Consider the following 14232-nt stretch of genomic DNA (forward strand, 5'->3'; position numbering starts at 1 on the left):
AGTGATGCTGTTTATGACAAAATCATTCTCCACCTATGTCATGTAAATTCAATTCAACTCATCTGCTCCTTCACATAGTTTTAAAGTGTGTATCAGTCATGAGCCGCTGCCCCAGTGACAAGACAAATGTGACAAGGAAGTGACGTCCTAACTGGAGACCCGCCTTGATGACATGTCTGACAGTTTGCGTTTTTCATTTTCATGTTGACCCCAAAATAGCTTGGTGACAAGTAAGTGAAAATGCAATAGATATTTTTTGCAAATTGCATTTAAATATTGTCCATTGTAGACCAGGTTCAGACTTTGAAAATGAAATGTCAAATGCGGTTTTTGTTTTCAAATTGTTGAAAAAAAAGAAGCATTTTCATTATCATTGTGACCTGAATATTGCTTGCCTATTTGCATAATTAGGTTAAATTGTTAACATTGCATTTTTATTTTCTAACTTGAATTAACATTTGAATATTGTCCACTGTGCAGCAGGGTATGACTTTGAAAATGAAATCTCAAACTGCTGGTCCTAAATTGCCCATACAAGTATGTGAAAATTAAAATGCAAATGGTTTTAATGCATTTTAATTTTTACTCAAATAACACACACATATGTGGAAAATTAAAATGCTATTGTGGAATTACATTATCATTTGAATATAGTCCCTTGTAGGCTTCCATAGTACTTAAGTACACATTAGAACTATTTAATTTTAAACATTTAGATTTAACATTATTACATATTCACTGTTAACAATTTCATATAACATCAACTATCTCAAATGAGAGGAAAGTGAGCTAGATATCGCATACATTTTGCTGTAGGGCATGTGTTTCATCTGTATTCAGGATGAAAGAGGGGAACTTACAGGACAGTGTCTGTTTGTGTCTCTTGACAGAACAAGGTGATTTGTTTCCTGGCACTAACAAGCTGGTGGCTGAACACTCAGGCTGGCAGGGTGACACTCGCTTGTGGCGGCTGTAGGAGCTGCCGCTTTTTCAAAACGTCAAGCTTGAGCGAATTTGAAATGACATTTCAGTTCATCCGAAAGAATTTGAATTCCCACCCAGATCCTCGCCATTTAAATGAATGACATTATTTAGTCATTTTCTTTCATTTTTTTTTTATCATTATTTTCATTCAATTTGTGTTCCAAGCAGGCAAGGACAACTCTTTAAGATTGTTTAAACTTTGAAACAGGTCAAACTAGAAGACATCTTGTGAAGGACCACACAAGAGGAACCCCTTCCTGGACTGACTTTTTGTTAAAATCAGCAGGCAAGAGAACTTAACAACTTAACAAACTAACTTTAAGACTTTTTTGTAATTTTGATGAAATGGGATTAAATGCCTTATTAAGGCTTTAACACCTGCAGATCTCTGATTATTGTATATTTGAAAGTGCTGAGCGAAATTAGGGACCTTATATACAGTATAATACAATTTTAAACAGAAAATCAGTTATTTTATATGTGTTTGGTAGTTTCATGTAAAATCACCTGGGTGTCATTGTTAGAAATTATTATTTTTTAGTCATTTATCAGGATTTAAAAAAATCTGTTTATTAAAAAAACAACAGTGAAATCAGCCCTTCCATGAAACCTGATTTATTGTCACACTATGACACTTCAACTACAGCTTTAATTTGTCATTAATTTCATTAAAATTAATAACAAATACATAAATTACACCTATCAGCTTCCAGCAATTATATTTATATATATATATATGTATAAAAAAAGAAACAAAATCCCAAGAAGTCCAATGGTTTCCATGCCTGCTGTTCCCCAATGCTGCTACAAGCTGATGCTACAGTCCTGTGCAGTGACAGAGATGAGTGGAGCCTCTTTTCTCTGCTCAGTCCCTCCTTCATCTTGGGCAGATGTTGTGGTCAGTGACGAGTTTCTCCATCCTTTTTATCTTGCGTTTGTTCTTGGGCATGGGTTTATCGTACATGCCGTTCTTCAGTAGATGCTCCTTGCTGTGATGAATCTGAGCACCGTGCTGCAGCTGGAAGGAGCACAGGGCTTTCAGGGGCCTGAGCAGAACCTGGACAAACAAAGGAAGAAGAAGGAGGGATGAAAAATACAAGAAATGTATTTATTTTCCATGGCAACCTCTGTGAGCCAGCAGATTCAGTTACAATAAGTATTTCATAATATGAGACTTCTCACATTTTTAAGTCTTCTCCAGTATCAAAATAGTCCACCATTTAATCCATGTGTTCAGTGCAAACAGGAACTTCTAATAGCTAATTCTGCATATTTTCAATGGTGCCAACTGGCCAAAATGTAAACAAATACAGGCCAAAAATAACAGGGCTCATGTTGAGTCTGACAATGGTACAGTAATGCAAAGCTAAATCAATAGCTTGTTCCCAGCCTCAAGGGATCACATAACAAATCTCAGGGACTGCAACAAGATTAAGAGGTGAAAAAGTATATTTCTCCAACATAAATTTGTTTTAATTTAAAAAAAATTTTAAGAGTTTGCTCTTATTTTGATTGAATATTTTTTACCTCCACAGGCCTCTAAAATGCACATAAATCAACTTAAAAAGGAAAAACTGTTCACAACTTCCACTACCTGTCCAATTTATTAAGGTAGACCTATGAAATCTAATGCAATCCAGTACAACAGCTCTGCCACATATTCTATGACCTTTATGAAGCTTCCAATGGCCAGTTTAAGTTAAGAAATTTCCAGGGGATGTTTATTCAACTGGTGTGGGGGTGTTGCACTGAACTGCTTTATCCTGAAATCATTCCCTCACCTATGATTTGTTATAAGGGTCCCCAGGGCCAGGAGCCAAACTGTAGACGTTGTGACTATGTGGTATGTGTTTTAATCATTTGTCTACCCTCAAATCAGAAACCCCTCTAAATATATTAAAGTCCAATTAAACACCACTGTAATCAACAATAAACATATAGCTAAATCAATATATCTGTCAATGAAAACTGCTCATTATCATCTTTGTAAAGGCAGAACTTACGGTTGATCTCATGTATTGGATTCCATTAGATTTTAGAGGTGTACCTAACAAAGTGGACACTGGCTGTATAAGTAATTCTATGTTCACTGTACAATCTGTGGGACAAACAAAAGCATGCGAGACACACACTCTCACAACGATCGTAACTGTTTCACCACATCACCTCTTGGATGTCGTCATTCTGCTCCAGGATGGACAGAGCGACAGCAGCACATTCCAGCGTGGACAGACAGATGTTGGAGGGCTGTGTGCGGATCACGTACTGACTGGACAGAGTCCTATTGAGCTGCACCTGGTCAACCAAAGCAGAAATCAGCAATAATGTAAGTGTGGTTTTCCCCACTCTGTTGGCAATGGCTTTTATGGATTTAAAGTTATAACCTATGCTATCAGCCTCATTGTTAACTGTTCCCTCTTCACCGCTAATGCAGACAGAACATCTCCTGCTGCTGCTGATGCTTCACATTAGAAGTCATTGCATCTGAGGCCACAAACAGCTCTGTTTGTGCCATCACAGTCTGCCGTTTTTGTCAGAGGCTCCATGTCCAACATTAGGTCTCTTCAACAAATAGGGTTTCATGCTACCAAATCTCTGAGCTACAAACATTGAGTCTGCCCTAAAACAAAAGCCAGAAGCAATGTGAATCATCTCAGAGAGTAAAATCCAAGATGTCAGTCCCCTCAGCCACTGAAGCTGTGACTGGCGTTCTCATCAAATAGTCCAGCGAGACACCACACATTACTCTGGAGGCTCAGGATTCAGCGTCTCATATTATAATTTACTGAGATATCACATTCACAGGACAAAAAACAAAACTTCCCATTCGTTTCACCTCTAACCTCATCCTCTTGATTATGACAACACGGTCAGACACACCTGTTTAGGGAGGTGGAACATGCTGTTTTTGAGGAACATGTTTTTAGCCTGGCTCCAGGTCCCATCTATGATGATGACGTTATGTTTTACAGTTCCTACTTCCTGGTATTTCACCAACTCCTCCAGGTTCTGGGAATTGGGGCCTGGGTACAAGATGAGTGTTCTGCTGTCCCGACACACCGCAGCCAGCTCTGGGTGCCTGATTGGAGAGGAGACGGAGATTAAAAAAAAACTAAATATATTTGAGTTGTGATATTAAGAAATCAGCAAATTAACAAAAAGAAAATACTCCTTACTTTTCCTCGTTGAATCTCCTTCCAATTATGACATTGCATTTTCCTTGTGGCAAACAAGCAGCGAGTAGAGGCACTGTGCGAAGTACTCTGCTCTCCTGAAAGCACAACAGGGGTTTGAGAAGTTGATTACAACCACAAGTCTCTCATGAAGATGCACTAGTGACTGTAATCAGCTGGCATGTTTGATTAACTGTGCATACAATAGAGTCTACCCAGGAAGGGCAAATTAAATGTTTATTTTTGAAGTGAAAACAACAAACATATTAAAATGAATTTTTCTTCAAGTCTTAATGCACAGTCACTTTTACTTCATGATCTTAAAAAAATAGAAAAATAAATAAAGCAGTAATTGTAACGTACTTTCAATACATCTTGTTGACAATACTTGCAGCCTTGTAATAGAATAATACTACCCCCAGGTTTCTGTGTCTTCATTACTTTACAACGACGACCTCACGGTCCCTCTACAAGATTTTGTGATTTAGGCTGATGAAACAAAACACAAATCTTGCCTAGGACAAGTGTAAATTTAAATTTTTCAAGTATCTACAAGACCAGGACCATAAGAATGGAGGATTGTCAAAGTTGCTATCGTACTTCAAGTGGTGCAAATTTCTTTTTCAACAGTTTACACACCTAACAATCAAATCGATTAATAAGGAAAATTATCTTCAGAGATACTGATAAATGAAAATAAATGTTGGTTGCAACCTTACAATACTCCTTGTGATGAATTAATACAATCTGATCCATGGTTTTCTGTGTGTTCGTTACATAACACACAGAATGCACACACATTATAACAAATATACACAGTATAGCCTAACACAATGACGATCTTAAAACTAGAATTTCACACACAACACCAGAACCACAAGACATGAAGAATGGAGGACTTTCATGGTAAGATATTGTACTTCAAATGGTGCAAATTTCAAACTAATCTGTAGTTAATCAAATCATGTAGACCCAAATGAAATGGGAGTAAGTCTGGGGCTTTGGGGGTGTTTCAACACTGTGATATTGCGACTTTTACTACAAAAAAAAAGAGTCTGAAATCTTCCTCCACCGGTGGTATTAAGCACGTACGACCATTTTTAAACCTCTAATAACTCACCTCTGCGGGATGCTGCACTACGTACAGACATGTGGAGACCTCCAGGGGTTGTGGTGGAAGAAAAGGACAGAGACACACCTTCTGAGGGCGACTACATGGGAGGAAAGTTGAAGACGTGAAGCTGTGATATCCCCGTTACTTCCCAGCCTATAGCCCTCTCTCTGTTTCAGCTGGCGTTGAGCTTTTCTGTAACGACATAAACCTGTTTCCCTCATTAAAGCACGCCAGGTTATTAGAAGAGCATCAAGGAAAGGAGGCAGCACTCTAAGTCGGCTAGCTATGTAGCATTAGCGTCACTTTAATTCAGCTCACCGGCACCGTAAACACGTCGGTCTTCTCTCGCCGACCTCGACCGGGAGGGCGGCCAGGTCTCCAAAAGCGTCGACGAGTCCGTCTTCCATGGAGGAGCTGTCGCAGGTTTCTGGTCCGTTTTCTTCAGGAGCGACTGAGGAGCAAAAACCGGGGACATTGTCCATTGCGGAGTTAGCAGAAGGCTAACTTATCCAAGTACTTTTAACACAGCGCCAACCAGGAAGTGCTGACACAGAAATAGACAAACTAGAGCGGCTGCTGCTGCTTCTTCTGCTGCTTCTTCTTCTGCTTCTTCTTCTGCTTCTTCTTCTGCTTCTTCTTCTGCTTCTTCTTCTGCTGCTGCTGCTGCTGCTGCTTCTTCTGCTTCTTCTTCTTCTTCTGCTTCTTCTTCTGCTGCTTCTTCTGCTGCTTCTTCTGCTTCTTCTTCTGCTTCTTCTTCTGCTTCTTCTTCTTCTTCTTCTTCTGCTTCTTCTTCTTCTTCTTCTTCTTCTTCTTCTTCCCTCTTCCTTCTTCTTTCTCTTCTTCTTCTTCTCTGGGGTTTAACGGCAGTTGGTCTCCATTATGTTGCATTACTCCCTTACTAGACAGGCTGAGAACCACAAATTGCAAATAATTAGGGTTCAGAACCCTTATATTTTATTACTTTAAGACTTAACTCAAATCAGTTTGAGCTGGAATGAGCTACAAACATGAAACTTGGCTCAGTAACTAGTAAATGATGTGTGCACACTTCCCAAGAAATATGAGCACAATCGGCCACACAGTGTCGCTGTAGTTAAGGCCCTAAAATGCAATTTTGTAGTCCTGTTGTCCCCATCTAATTTGAAATAATAGCACTTGAGTGAATGTGATTTCTAAAATTGCACTAATGCTTAATTTAGTTGGAGACAATTCATGGAAATACATATGTATATCAGCTGGGTCAATTGGCATATCCAATCTATTGAGTGTATTTCTAAGTCCTTGAGACTTGTTTTGGTGAGTTGCTGGTAAGTTATCAACTCACAGCTGCCACCTGTTGATGTGGAGGATAGAAGGTGTTTTCAAAAGGTTAGAAAATATGGACATATATATATATAAAATAGCTTATTACTTTGCCAAAACAAAATACCACTCTGCACTACACCTTTTACTTCTGTCTTATTTACACAATGTTTATGCAGGTATGTTTTAATATCTGTGAGTGTGTTTTCAGTGTTTAAGGCCACCCTCTGGATTCAGGCCTGGAAGCAGCGGTATCTGAAAATAATCCTTGACATAAACTTGCATTATTGACCACAAACATTGCAGTGTCCAGTCTGTTAAAAGTCCCCACTCAAAAACTCTGAGAAAACTGGACTTTTCTGTGATGTAGGAGACATCTTGTGTCCAGCAGTAAAACTTTGATTTGAAAAAGACAAATATTTAACTACAGTTCCTATTGATTGGGTGGAAAACATCTATTCCAGATCATTATCCAGTATTTGTGCTTGATGTTTGGTGTTGATAATGTGGAAACAGGTACACACAGTTAAAATATTTGTTTAATTTTGCATACATAACAGTCATGGTAGTCTTTGGATTAAATAAATGTACTTATTTATTTAAGTAGCCTATAGGTAATCAATCAGAAATAAAAGTGCACATTTGTGTGAATTATCACAATTTTTTTGACTGTTTACAAGTAGGTACATAGTACACAGACTTCTAGTTGGGTCGAGGTGTCAGGTTAACAGCAAGAGAGGCTTATTTATAGCTTAAGATCCGCCCTAACGTCACACAAACACATGCACTCTCCCCCCTTTTATTCACACTCGTAACCCAAACCTCTGCCTTCAAACACACCATGATTCATGCATTATTACCACCTGTCTACACTGAGGAGACTGGGTTAATGAGAAACAGAGGAACATATCATCCTCTGGATATTTCACTAGTTCTTAGTATTTTCATTATCAATTAATCTGCCAATTATATTATGATTAACATTAGAAAAATGTCCAGTTGTTTTGTTTTTCAGCAACCAAAAGTCCAAAGAAAACCTCCAAATATTCAGTTTACGATAATAAATGACAAAGAAAAGCAACAAATATCCTTTGACAGGCTGACATTTGCAAATATTTGGCAGCTCTAGATAAGTGTGAGTGTCTGTTTTGGATAAGACATTGATTATTGAATTCATGCAGCATGAGTACAACAGGGTTCAAATGATAAAAACTAGACAGAGACATAAATCTATATTTTACAGTCTTCTTATTGGAAGTTTTAAGACTTAACCTCAGTTGAATGCAGGGTAATTCTAATGTGATTTTAAAGACACATCAGCAAGGCACTTGACATCAAAATTATTGAAAATACTGTAGCTACTCTAAAGTATTATACACTGTACTTTGTCTTTAGCTGGTTCAGTTGGTAAGGGAGCTGGACTGTCTCCTTGTTTCTCCGGATTAACCTCTGTTTCTGCCGATTCTGATGATTTAATATTTACATCTTCTGATTCACTTTGTTTTGTAGCTGTTTCACTTCTTTCCTCTTCTTCTACTGTTTTAGCGTCTGTCTCCTCAGCTTCAGCTGGTTTTGTGTCTCTGGCTGTTATTTCATTGCTTTCTTTTACATTTTCCGTTTGTGGGGACTCGGCTTCTTTTGCAGCTAATGCGTCCTCGGAAACTTTGGAGGACGACTGCATCGTCTCTTCTCCATCTCCTTCGTCGGCAGTCTCTGCAGGTGACGCTGTCTCCTTCTCCTCCTCCCTCTGCTCCTTTCCACCAGCCTCTTCTTTTTCCTGTGTAATAAAATCAACTGGAGTCAGAGGTGTCAGGTCCAGACACACCTTAGAAGAGGATGTTGCTTTTCTTCTGGGAGGGGCAACTGGCTTTTGCATTTCCGAATCTTGTTCCCACAATATCTGATCTGAATGCACACTTATATCTTTCTTTTCCAGGATTGTTGGATGATCGTCTGTACTTCCCCAGTCTAATTCCTCTGATGGAAACTCAAAGCTTGAGATACTAAGTGGATCTACTGGGGTTTCAGGCACTTTTTCTACCTTTATGGAGACACTTTTCTTTGTCTTACTCTTCTTACTCTTTGTTGCTGACTGCGTTTTATCCTCTTCTGGTGATCGAGGGAAAGGCTCCACATCACATGGAGAGGAATTGGCACTGGACCTGAAGAAGTCTGTGATTTCCTCCTCCGAGTTTGGCACCTCACCTTTTTCAGGCTTTGACAGTGAATCGAAATCATACAAATCTTGAGGTAATGTCCGAAGACCTTGCTCTTGGCCTTTTTCTTTATCCCTTGCTTCCACATCCACCGTGGGCGTCTCATCTATCAGGACGTATTTCTCTAAATATCCCCTGGCCTCCCGGTCTGAATGCCTGCTGTGGAAGGACTTCTCAGAGGTCATACTTTCTGTATCCTCTTCTTTTTGTCGACTGCCGATTGCTTCCTCATACAGATCGGTGTAAAGGAAGGCCATGGCTTTGGGCTCTTCCAGCAAAATGGGGTCGATAATTTTAGGAGGTCCTTCAGGTAGAAAGATCGGAGTCAGGATGTCCTCTTGGCTTCCAAATAAAGTCGAGCCGCTTGGTTTTGAAGGGAGCCTCAAGGGCGCACCTTCACGCACTTCACCTTTAACCTCGGTGTCTAGACTTTTCATGGCGTAGTTGTCGGTACCACCGTAGAAGACTTCATCTAGAAGCTCGCTGTTGATTTCCTCTAGACTGACTGTGTCTGACCTGTCATTATCCACAGTTGTTGTGGTGGTGGCGTCCGTAGGCTGCACCAGGTTTTCGGTATCCTGGCTCCTGGCTGTATTTTCTGCCTCGGGTTCCACTTGTTCCTGTGCGATCACAGCAGGACTTCCTGGAGCCTGGGCATCGATCAGGGCGAACGCCTCAAAGTAGTCCACATTTCCAGTAGCTCCTCTGCCTGGAGGTCTGGCCACTGGCGCCCCTGGTGGATCCATTACATGCTTAATTTGTTCATCTGCAGCTACAACTGACAGCGTTGGAGCAATTGTTGAGATCCACAGCTCGTTATCATTGGTCTCCTCACTTGCTTTAGGAACGGGGCTCTCCACCAGATAAAATAAGTTGTCCACCATTTCTTTGCTCTCCTCTTCATCCACAGTAGCCAGTTTAGGAGGAACAACAATGTTGAGGATTTCAGAGCCTTCAGACACTAAGCTGAATAGCCGTTGTTCTTTATCTACCAGAGGCTCAGTTGGATCTTCTTCGTCTCCCTCTCTTTCAGGTTTCACATTTGGCTCTGAGAATCCTACTAATTCTGGCCTTCCTGAGATGTTCTCCGAGCTTTCTACGAGGACTTCTCGTTGTCTCCTCTGACTGGTTACCCGCTCTTTAGATTTTTTCCGTCTTGAAATAAGCTCCTCATCCATGACAAAGATTATCTTTCCTGCTGGAACAGACCCAGGTTTTGCAGACCTGAGTACAACCGGAGAGCTTAGATCTGCTGTTGAGTTTCCAGCCTCAGATCCCCATGGTGTGTTGCAGCGACTAGGAGTCGTCTCCCACGCGATCCCGCTGTCCTCGCCTTGCATAGTTACCATGGAGAAGCAGGAGTCCATCATCAGGCACTGCATCTTAGGTCGGACATCATCATTGTGGACAGCCTCACGTAAACTGAAAATAACACACAAACAATGTGGCAGTGAGATAAAACTACACAGATATTGTTCCCATGCATGAAAGATGTCAGTCAAAACATTTTTAGGCCATATCAATCATTTTGGAGAATCTAGTTTGTGGTGCTGTTGAAATGTATTGCATTATATGGGGAGCTGTTGTGTTTACTGTAAAACCTGATAAGTTAATTCAACCCAAACTTACTGAGGAAACCGATTGCCTTAAATGGTTTAAGTTAATTGCCTCAACAATTAAATTGAATTAAAGCTTACTTCATTTTTTTTTAATCGTGCACGGGCCCCCCAAAAAAATGTGATTTAGACACACCCACCGAAACAATCCAATATCCGTTTAAATGTCCGCTTCATGTAGAATATTTTCAGCTGTTTATCTTCCTGTGAAAACATCAATAGCTGAACTACTGTATTCCTACGCACAAGCACACCTACGGAGCCTCCACACAGCCACAGTGTGCCTTCATCTGATTCACAGTCAGTTGGCACTTTATCTAGCTAAAACTGACATGAGCTAGTTTAGCAGTTTGAGCTAGTTTTTAGGTTTATAGAGCCTCAGGGGAAGAGCAGTGATGCGTTTGTCGGTGTTTTCCTCTGGTATAGAAGAGGAGGAGGAAAGAGGAGGAGATTCACTTGAAGCCAACTTGCGTGCTTGTCACTGGTTTCAGGGGACTCTGACATGATATGTTTGGCCAGCCATCAGATGATTGTACGTTTCTATCAACCAGTTCCTTTGAAAACTTCCTGATCTCACCACTGGCCTTGATGTTTTCCAGTGTTTTTGCTGGCATGTGCTGCAGGTTCCTCTGGCTGGTGCAGTAACAATATATTTTGTGCAGACGATGATATGGATCTTGTTTGTGAAAACATCTTTAGGGGTGTCAGTGCTAACTGGTCTGTGTAAAACTCATGGCATTTTTAAAGGCTGATCAGCCTGATTTGTCGCTCAGATTAAAACATATCCATTTGTAAATATAACAGCTGTGGATTGTCTGTCTTCCACATTCAGCACTGTACATCTTGCTGTATTGAAGTAGAAAAGAGCATTACTGGTTGGACAGTTTGGTGCTTGATTCAAATCACATTCATAGTCATCTCATTTACAGCTAAAGTTAAAGCATCGAGAGATAGGTCCAAGTATTACAGGCTATCAACTAGAGAATATTATTTTAATTACTTGCACTCCGCACAGACAAACACAAATACTGCACAGGTAACACTTTAATACTTTGCAAATGGACTTTGTATGTGCTGTTGACACTTACAGAGTGTGAGAGGTTGAATATTAAGGGTCAAAGGGGTCAAAAAGACAAGACTATCAATACACATATTGTTCATTGTTTGGTAAATATACAGGATTCTATAAGACAACATTCATTTTTTGTACTGTTTCTACCATGGCATGTGGCCATAAAATAAGCTCTTGTTGTATCAGGCTTTTAGGAGCAATGTTGCAAATCAGTGATCGGATTTTTGTTAAATCTTTGAATAAATGTGAATGGGACCTTTTTTTTAAGTGTCTTTTATTAACTGACCAAAAACAGAAACAGATGTGAAAATATTTGCTGATTAATTTTGTGTGGATTGGCAAATCGATCAACTGATTATAGACAAGACTACAACTATCTTAAGTTGTTAAAAATGTAATTGTCATTTTTTTAACATGAAATTATTTGAGCAGATCCTAATGTTTTTGTAACTTGAAACAAAAACAAAAAGCAGAGTCATTTTTAGCAGCATTATTGATGTCAACTCTACAAATTGGAATTACTTAAAATGCTCCAAAAATGTAAGTACACTCAAAACAACTGAGTTTTGACTAAAGTCAAATTAGTGGAAATTAGTGACTCCAGTGTTTTTTTGAGTTTAGATTCATACTATTTTTATTAAGATGTGCTGTTAAGTTTTACAGTGTGTGAAATAGTTGCCTCTGAGCTATTTGTAAACAGAGTTCGCTCAACAACTACTGACATGAAAACTATAAAATAAACCTTATTATACAGAAAACCTTGACTCTGAGCTGCAGTCATATACGATATAGAGAATTACAGTTACTGATTTGCACCTGTTACGAAGGTTCTCCACATCATCGCTGGCATCAAGGTTTGGCTCAGTAATATCTTCAGGTGTCAGCACTCTCATCTCAGCGTCAGCCTCTGAATGTCCAAAGTCTTCTGTCACAGTATCCATTGTTGTAATATCTCGATGAATTTGCTTCAACCTCTTTCCACAACTCAGCGCTGCTCTGTTGATCACATTCTAAGCCAGTGTGCTCGAGTTGAGTTTTCATGCTCAGCGTAATCTTGAAATAGAAAACGAGTCTTCCAGTGTTTCACCTCAAGCATTTGCAACATGTATGGAGGTTAATTTGTCATCTGTTCACACTGAAGGCTGAACCCTTGCATTTGGTTTTTACAATAAAACAGGTTAATCTGGGTTAATTAGTCGTAGCCGATGACTAATTTTAACTGTAAGAAGTGCAGCAGCATGAAGTAAATGTCTTGTTCTAAATATAATTTTTTGCTGGCAACCGTATCCAGTGTCAAGAGGTTGTCTGTGAGACTGTCACAGGCAGAGAGTTGGTACACTTTGGTCTTTAGTTGTTCACAACTGATAAAATATCAAACAAATCCCTGATTAAGCATTAACAGTTGTCCCTGTAGAAAATAATACAGATAAATAACAAGCGTGAGCACCACCATCTCTACCTTTATTCCCCCTGAAAAACAAATACTTATGGGCTTATGTGCTACTTTCATTTTCAAGATTTCTGCATGTTTCATCTAAAAAAAAAAATCTGGTTTTCCAGACTCCTGAGCCACGAATCGATGAAAATGTCAACCTCACACCTGCTTGTGTCTGTCTTGCAGTGTGACAGGGATACTAGGCTGCATGGGAAATGAAAGACTAGAGGAGTTGGGGAGGGTTTAGTCAACAGGTTGTATCTGGGCACAAGTTGTCCTCACGTGCAAACCAGTCTGACAGACCGTCTGTAAATCAAAACCCTGCTCAATGGACGTGATGGACTTTGACTAATAAACATGCACTTTATTCTTAGACTTCAATTCAATTTGAATTAATTTTTAATATTATGTTGAATTAATTAGCTTAAAATACATAATCCTTAACAGTTAAAACATTTAAATCTGTGATGCATCTGTCTGTAATGTCATTCACTCATATTTCTGCTTTAGAATTTAGTTAAATGGTGGAATATAACTGAGTATTTACTTAAATACACTACAATTCAGAGAAATATATTGTACCTTTTACTCCACTAGATTTATTTGTCAGCTGGAGTTACCAGAAACGTCTAACATATACATTTTATATTAACAACATATGACATATATGAGCTTGTAGATTTAAAATTTAACTTTAAAATTCACATTGAATTTCAGTTTTGTTTCCCTTAAATCCACTTTGTTTGCAATTTTTTTTTTCAACTTCTCTTGCACATTTACTAAATTTGAGATCTTTACTGTAAAATCTCTTTATGCTAATTCCACAAATCCAAACTTTAATATTAATGTTCACTTTCTTGCCGTTTTGCTTCTATTTGAAACGTGCATGTGAGTCAGCCATATCAGCCACTGTCCAGAAGATGGCAATCATCAGTTGCACAGAATCTGTAGTTATACATCTATATTCATGATGTACCTGACTCCAAAATTGGACTCTGTGGCAGCTGATAGAGGAACAGACTGATGACTTTGGATGGAAAATTTGTCATGTTCATAATAAAAATAAACAGGCGTACAGAATCTCATTTCATGATCCTGTGTGGCTGATCAACAGTACCGATTCAATTTTGTCCTGTCATCAGGCAGACGGCCAGTGCCTGGCATATTTTGACAATAGATTCATGACTAGAATAACCAGAATGATTGAGTCATTACTTTAAAATATTACTACAATATATATCTCAGCCATATACAATGTCAAGAAAAATAAACACCTTTGGTCCACTTTGTTTAACAACTCCTCCCTGTCTCATGTTACTT

At 39.1% G+C, this 14232-nt stretch overlaps 2 protein-coding genes across 2 annotated transcripts; both read right to left on the minus strand.

Annotated features, from left to right (window-relative positions):
* Positions 1-1583: 1583 nt before the first annotated feature.
* Positions 1584-5800, minus strand: dtwd2 (DTW motif tRNA-uridine aminocarboxypropyltransferase 2). The gene is made up of 6 exons (XM_023423974.1): positions 5590-5800; positions 5278-5368; positions 4161-4255; positions 3865-4063; positions 3151-3279; positions 1584-2041 (listed from the first exon to the last, which is right to left on the minus strand). The coding sequence occupies exons 1-6, from the start codon at positions 5751-5753 to the stop codon at positions 1862-1864; spliced, it is 858 nt and encodes a 285-aa protein (XP_023279742.1). The 5' UTR covers positions 5754-5800; the 3' UTR covers positions 1584-1861.
* A 1350-nt stretch (positions 5801-7150) lies between these two features.
* Positions 7151-12988, minus strand: LOC111668056 (uncharacterized). Its single transcript, XM_023423990.2, has 2 exons — positions 12294-12988; positions 7151-10211 (listed from the first exon to the last, which is right to left on the minus strand). The coding sequence occupies exons 1-2, from the start codon at positions 12416-12418 to the stop codon at positions 7937-7939; spliced, it is 2400 nt and encodes a 799-aa protein (XP_023279758.1). The 5' UTR covers positions 12419-12988; the 3' UTR covers positions 7151-7936.
* Between the last annotated feature and the right edge of the window lie 1244 nt (positions 12989-14232).

Source organism: Seriola lalandi, unplaced genomic scaffold (assembly GCF_002814215.2).
Source record: "Seriola lalandi dorsalis isolate HSWRI2012SDOR001 ecotype SW California unplaced genomic scaffold, Sedor1 jcf7180002054695, whole genome shotgun sequence".
In the NCBI taxonomy this organism is placed as follows: Eukaryota; Metazoa; Chordata; class Actinopteri; order Carangiformes; family Carangidae; genus Seriola; species Seriola lalandi.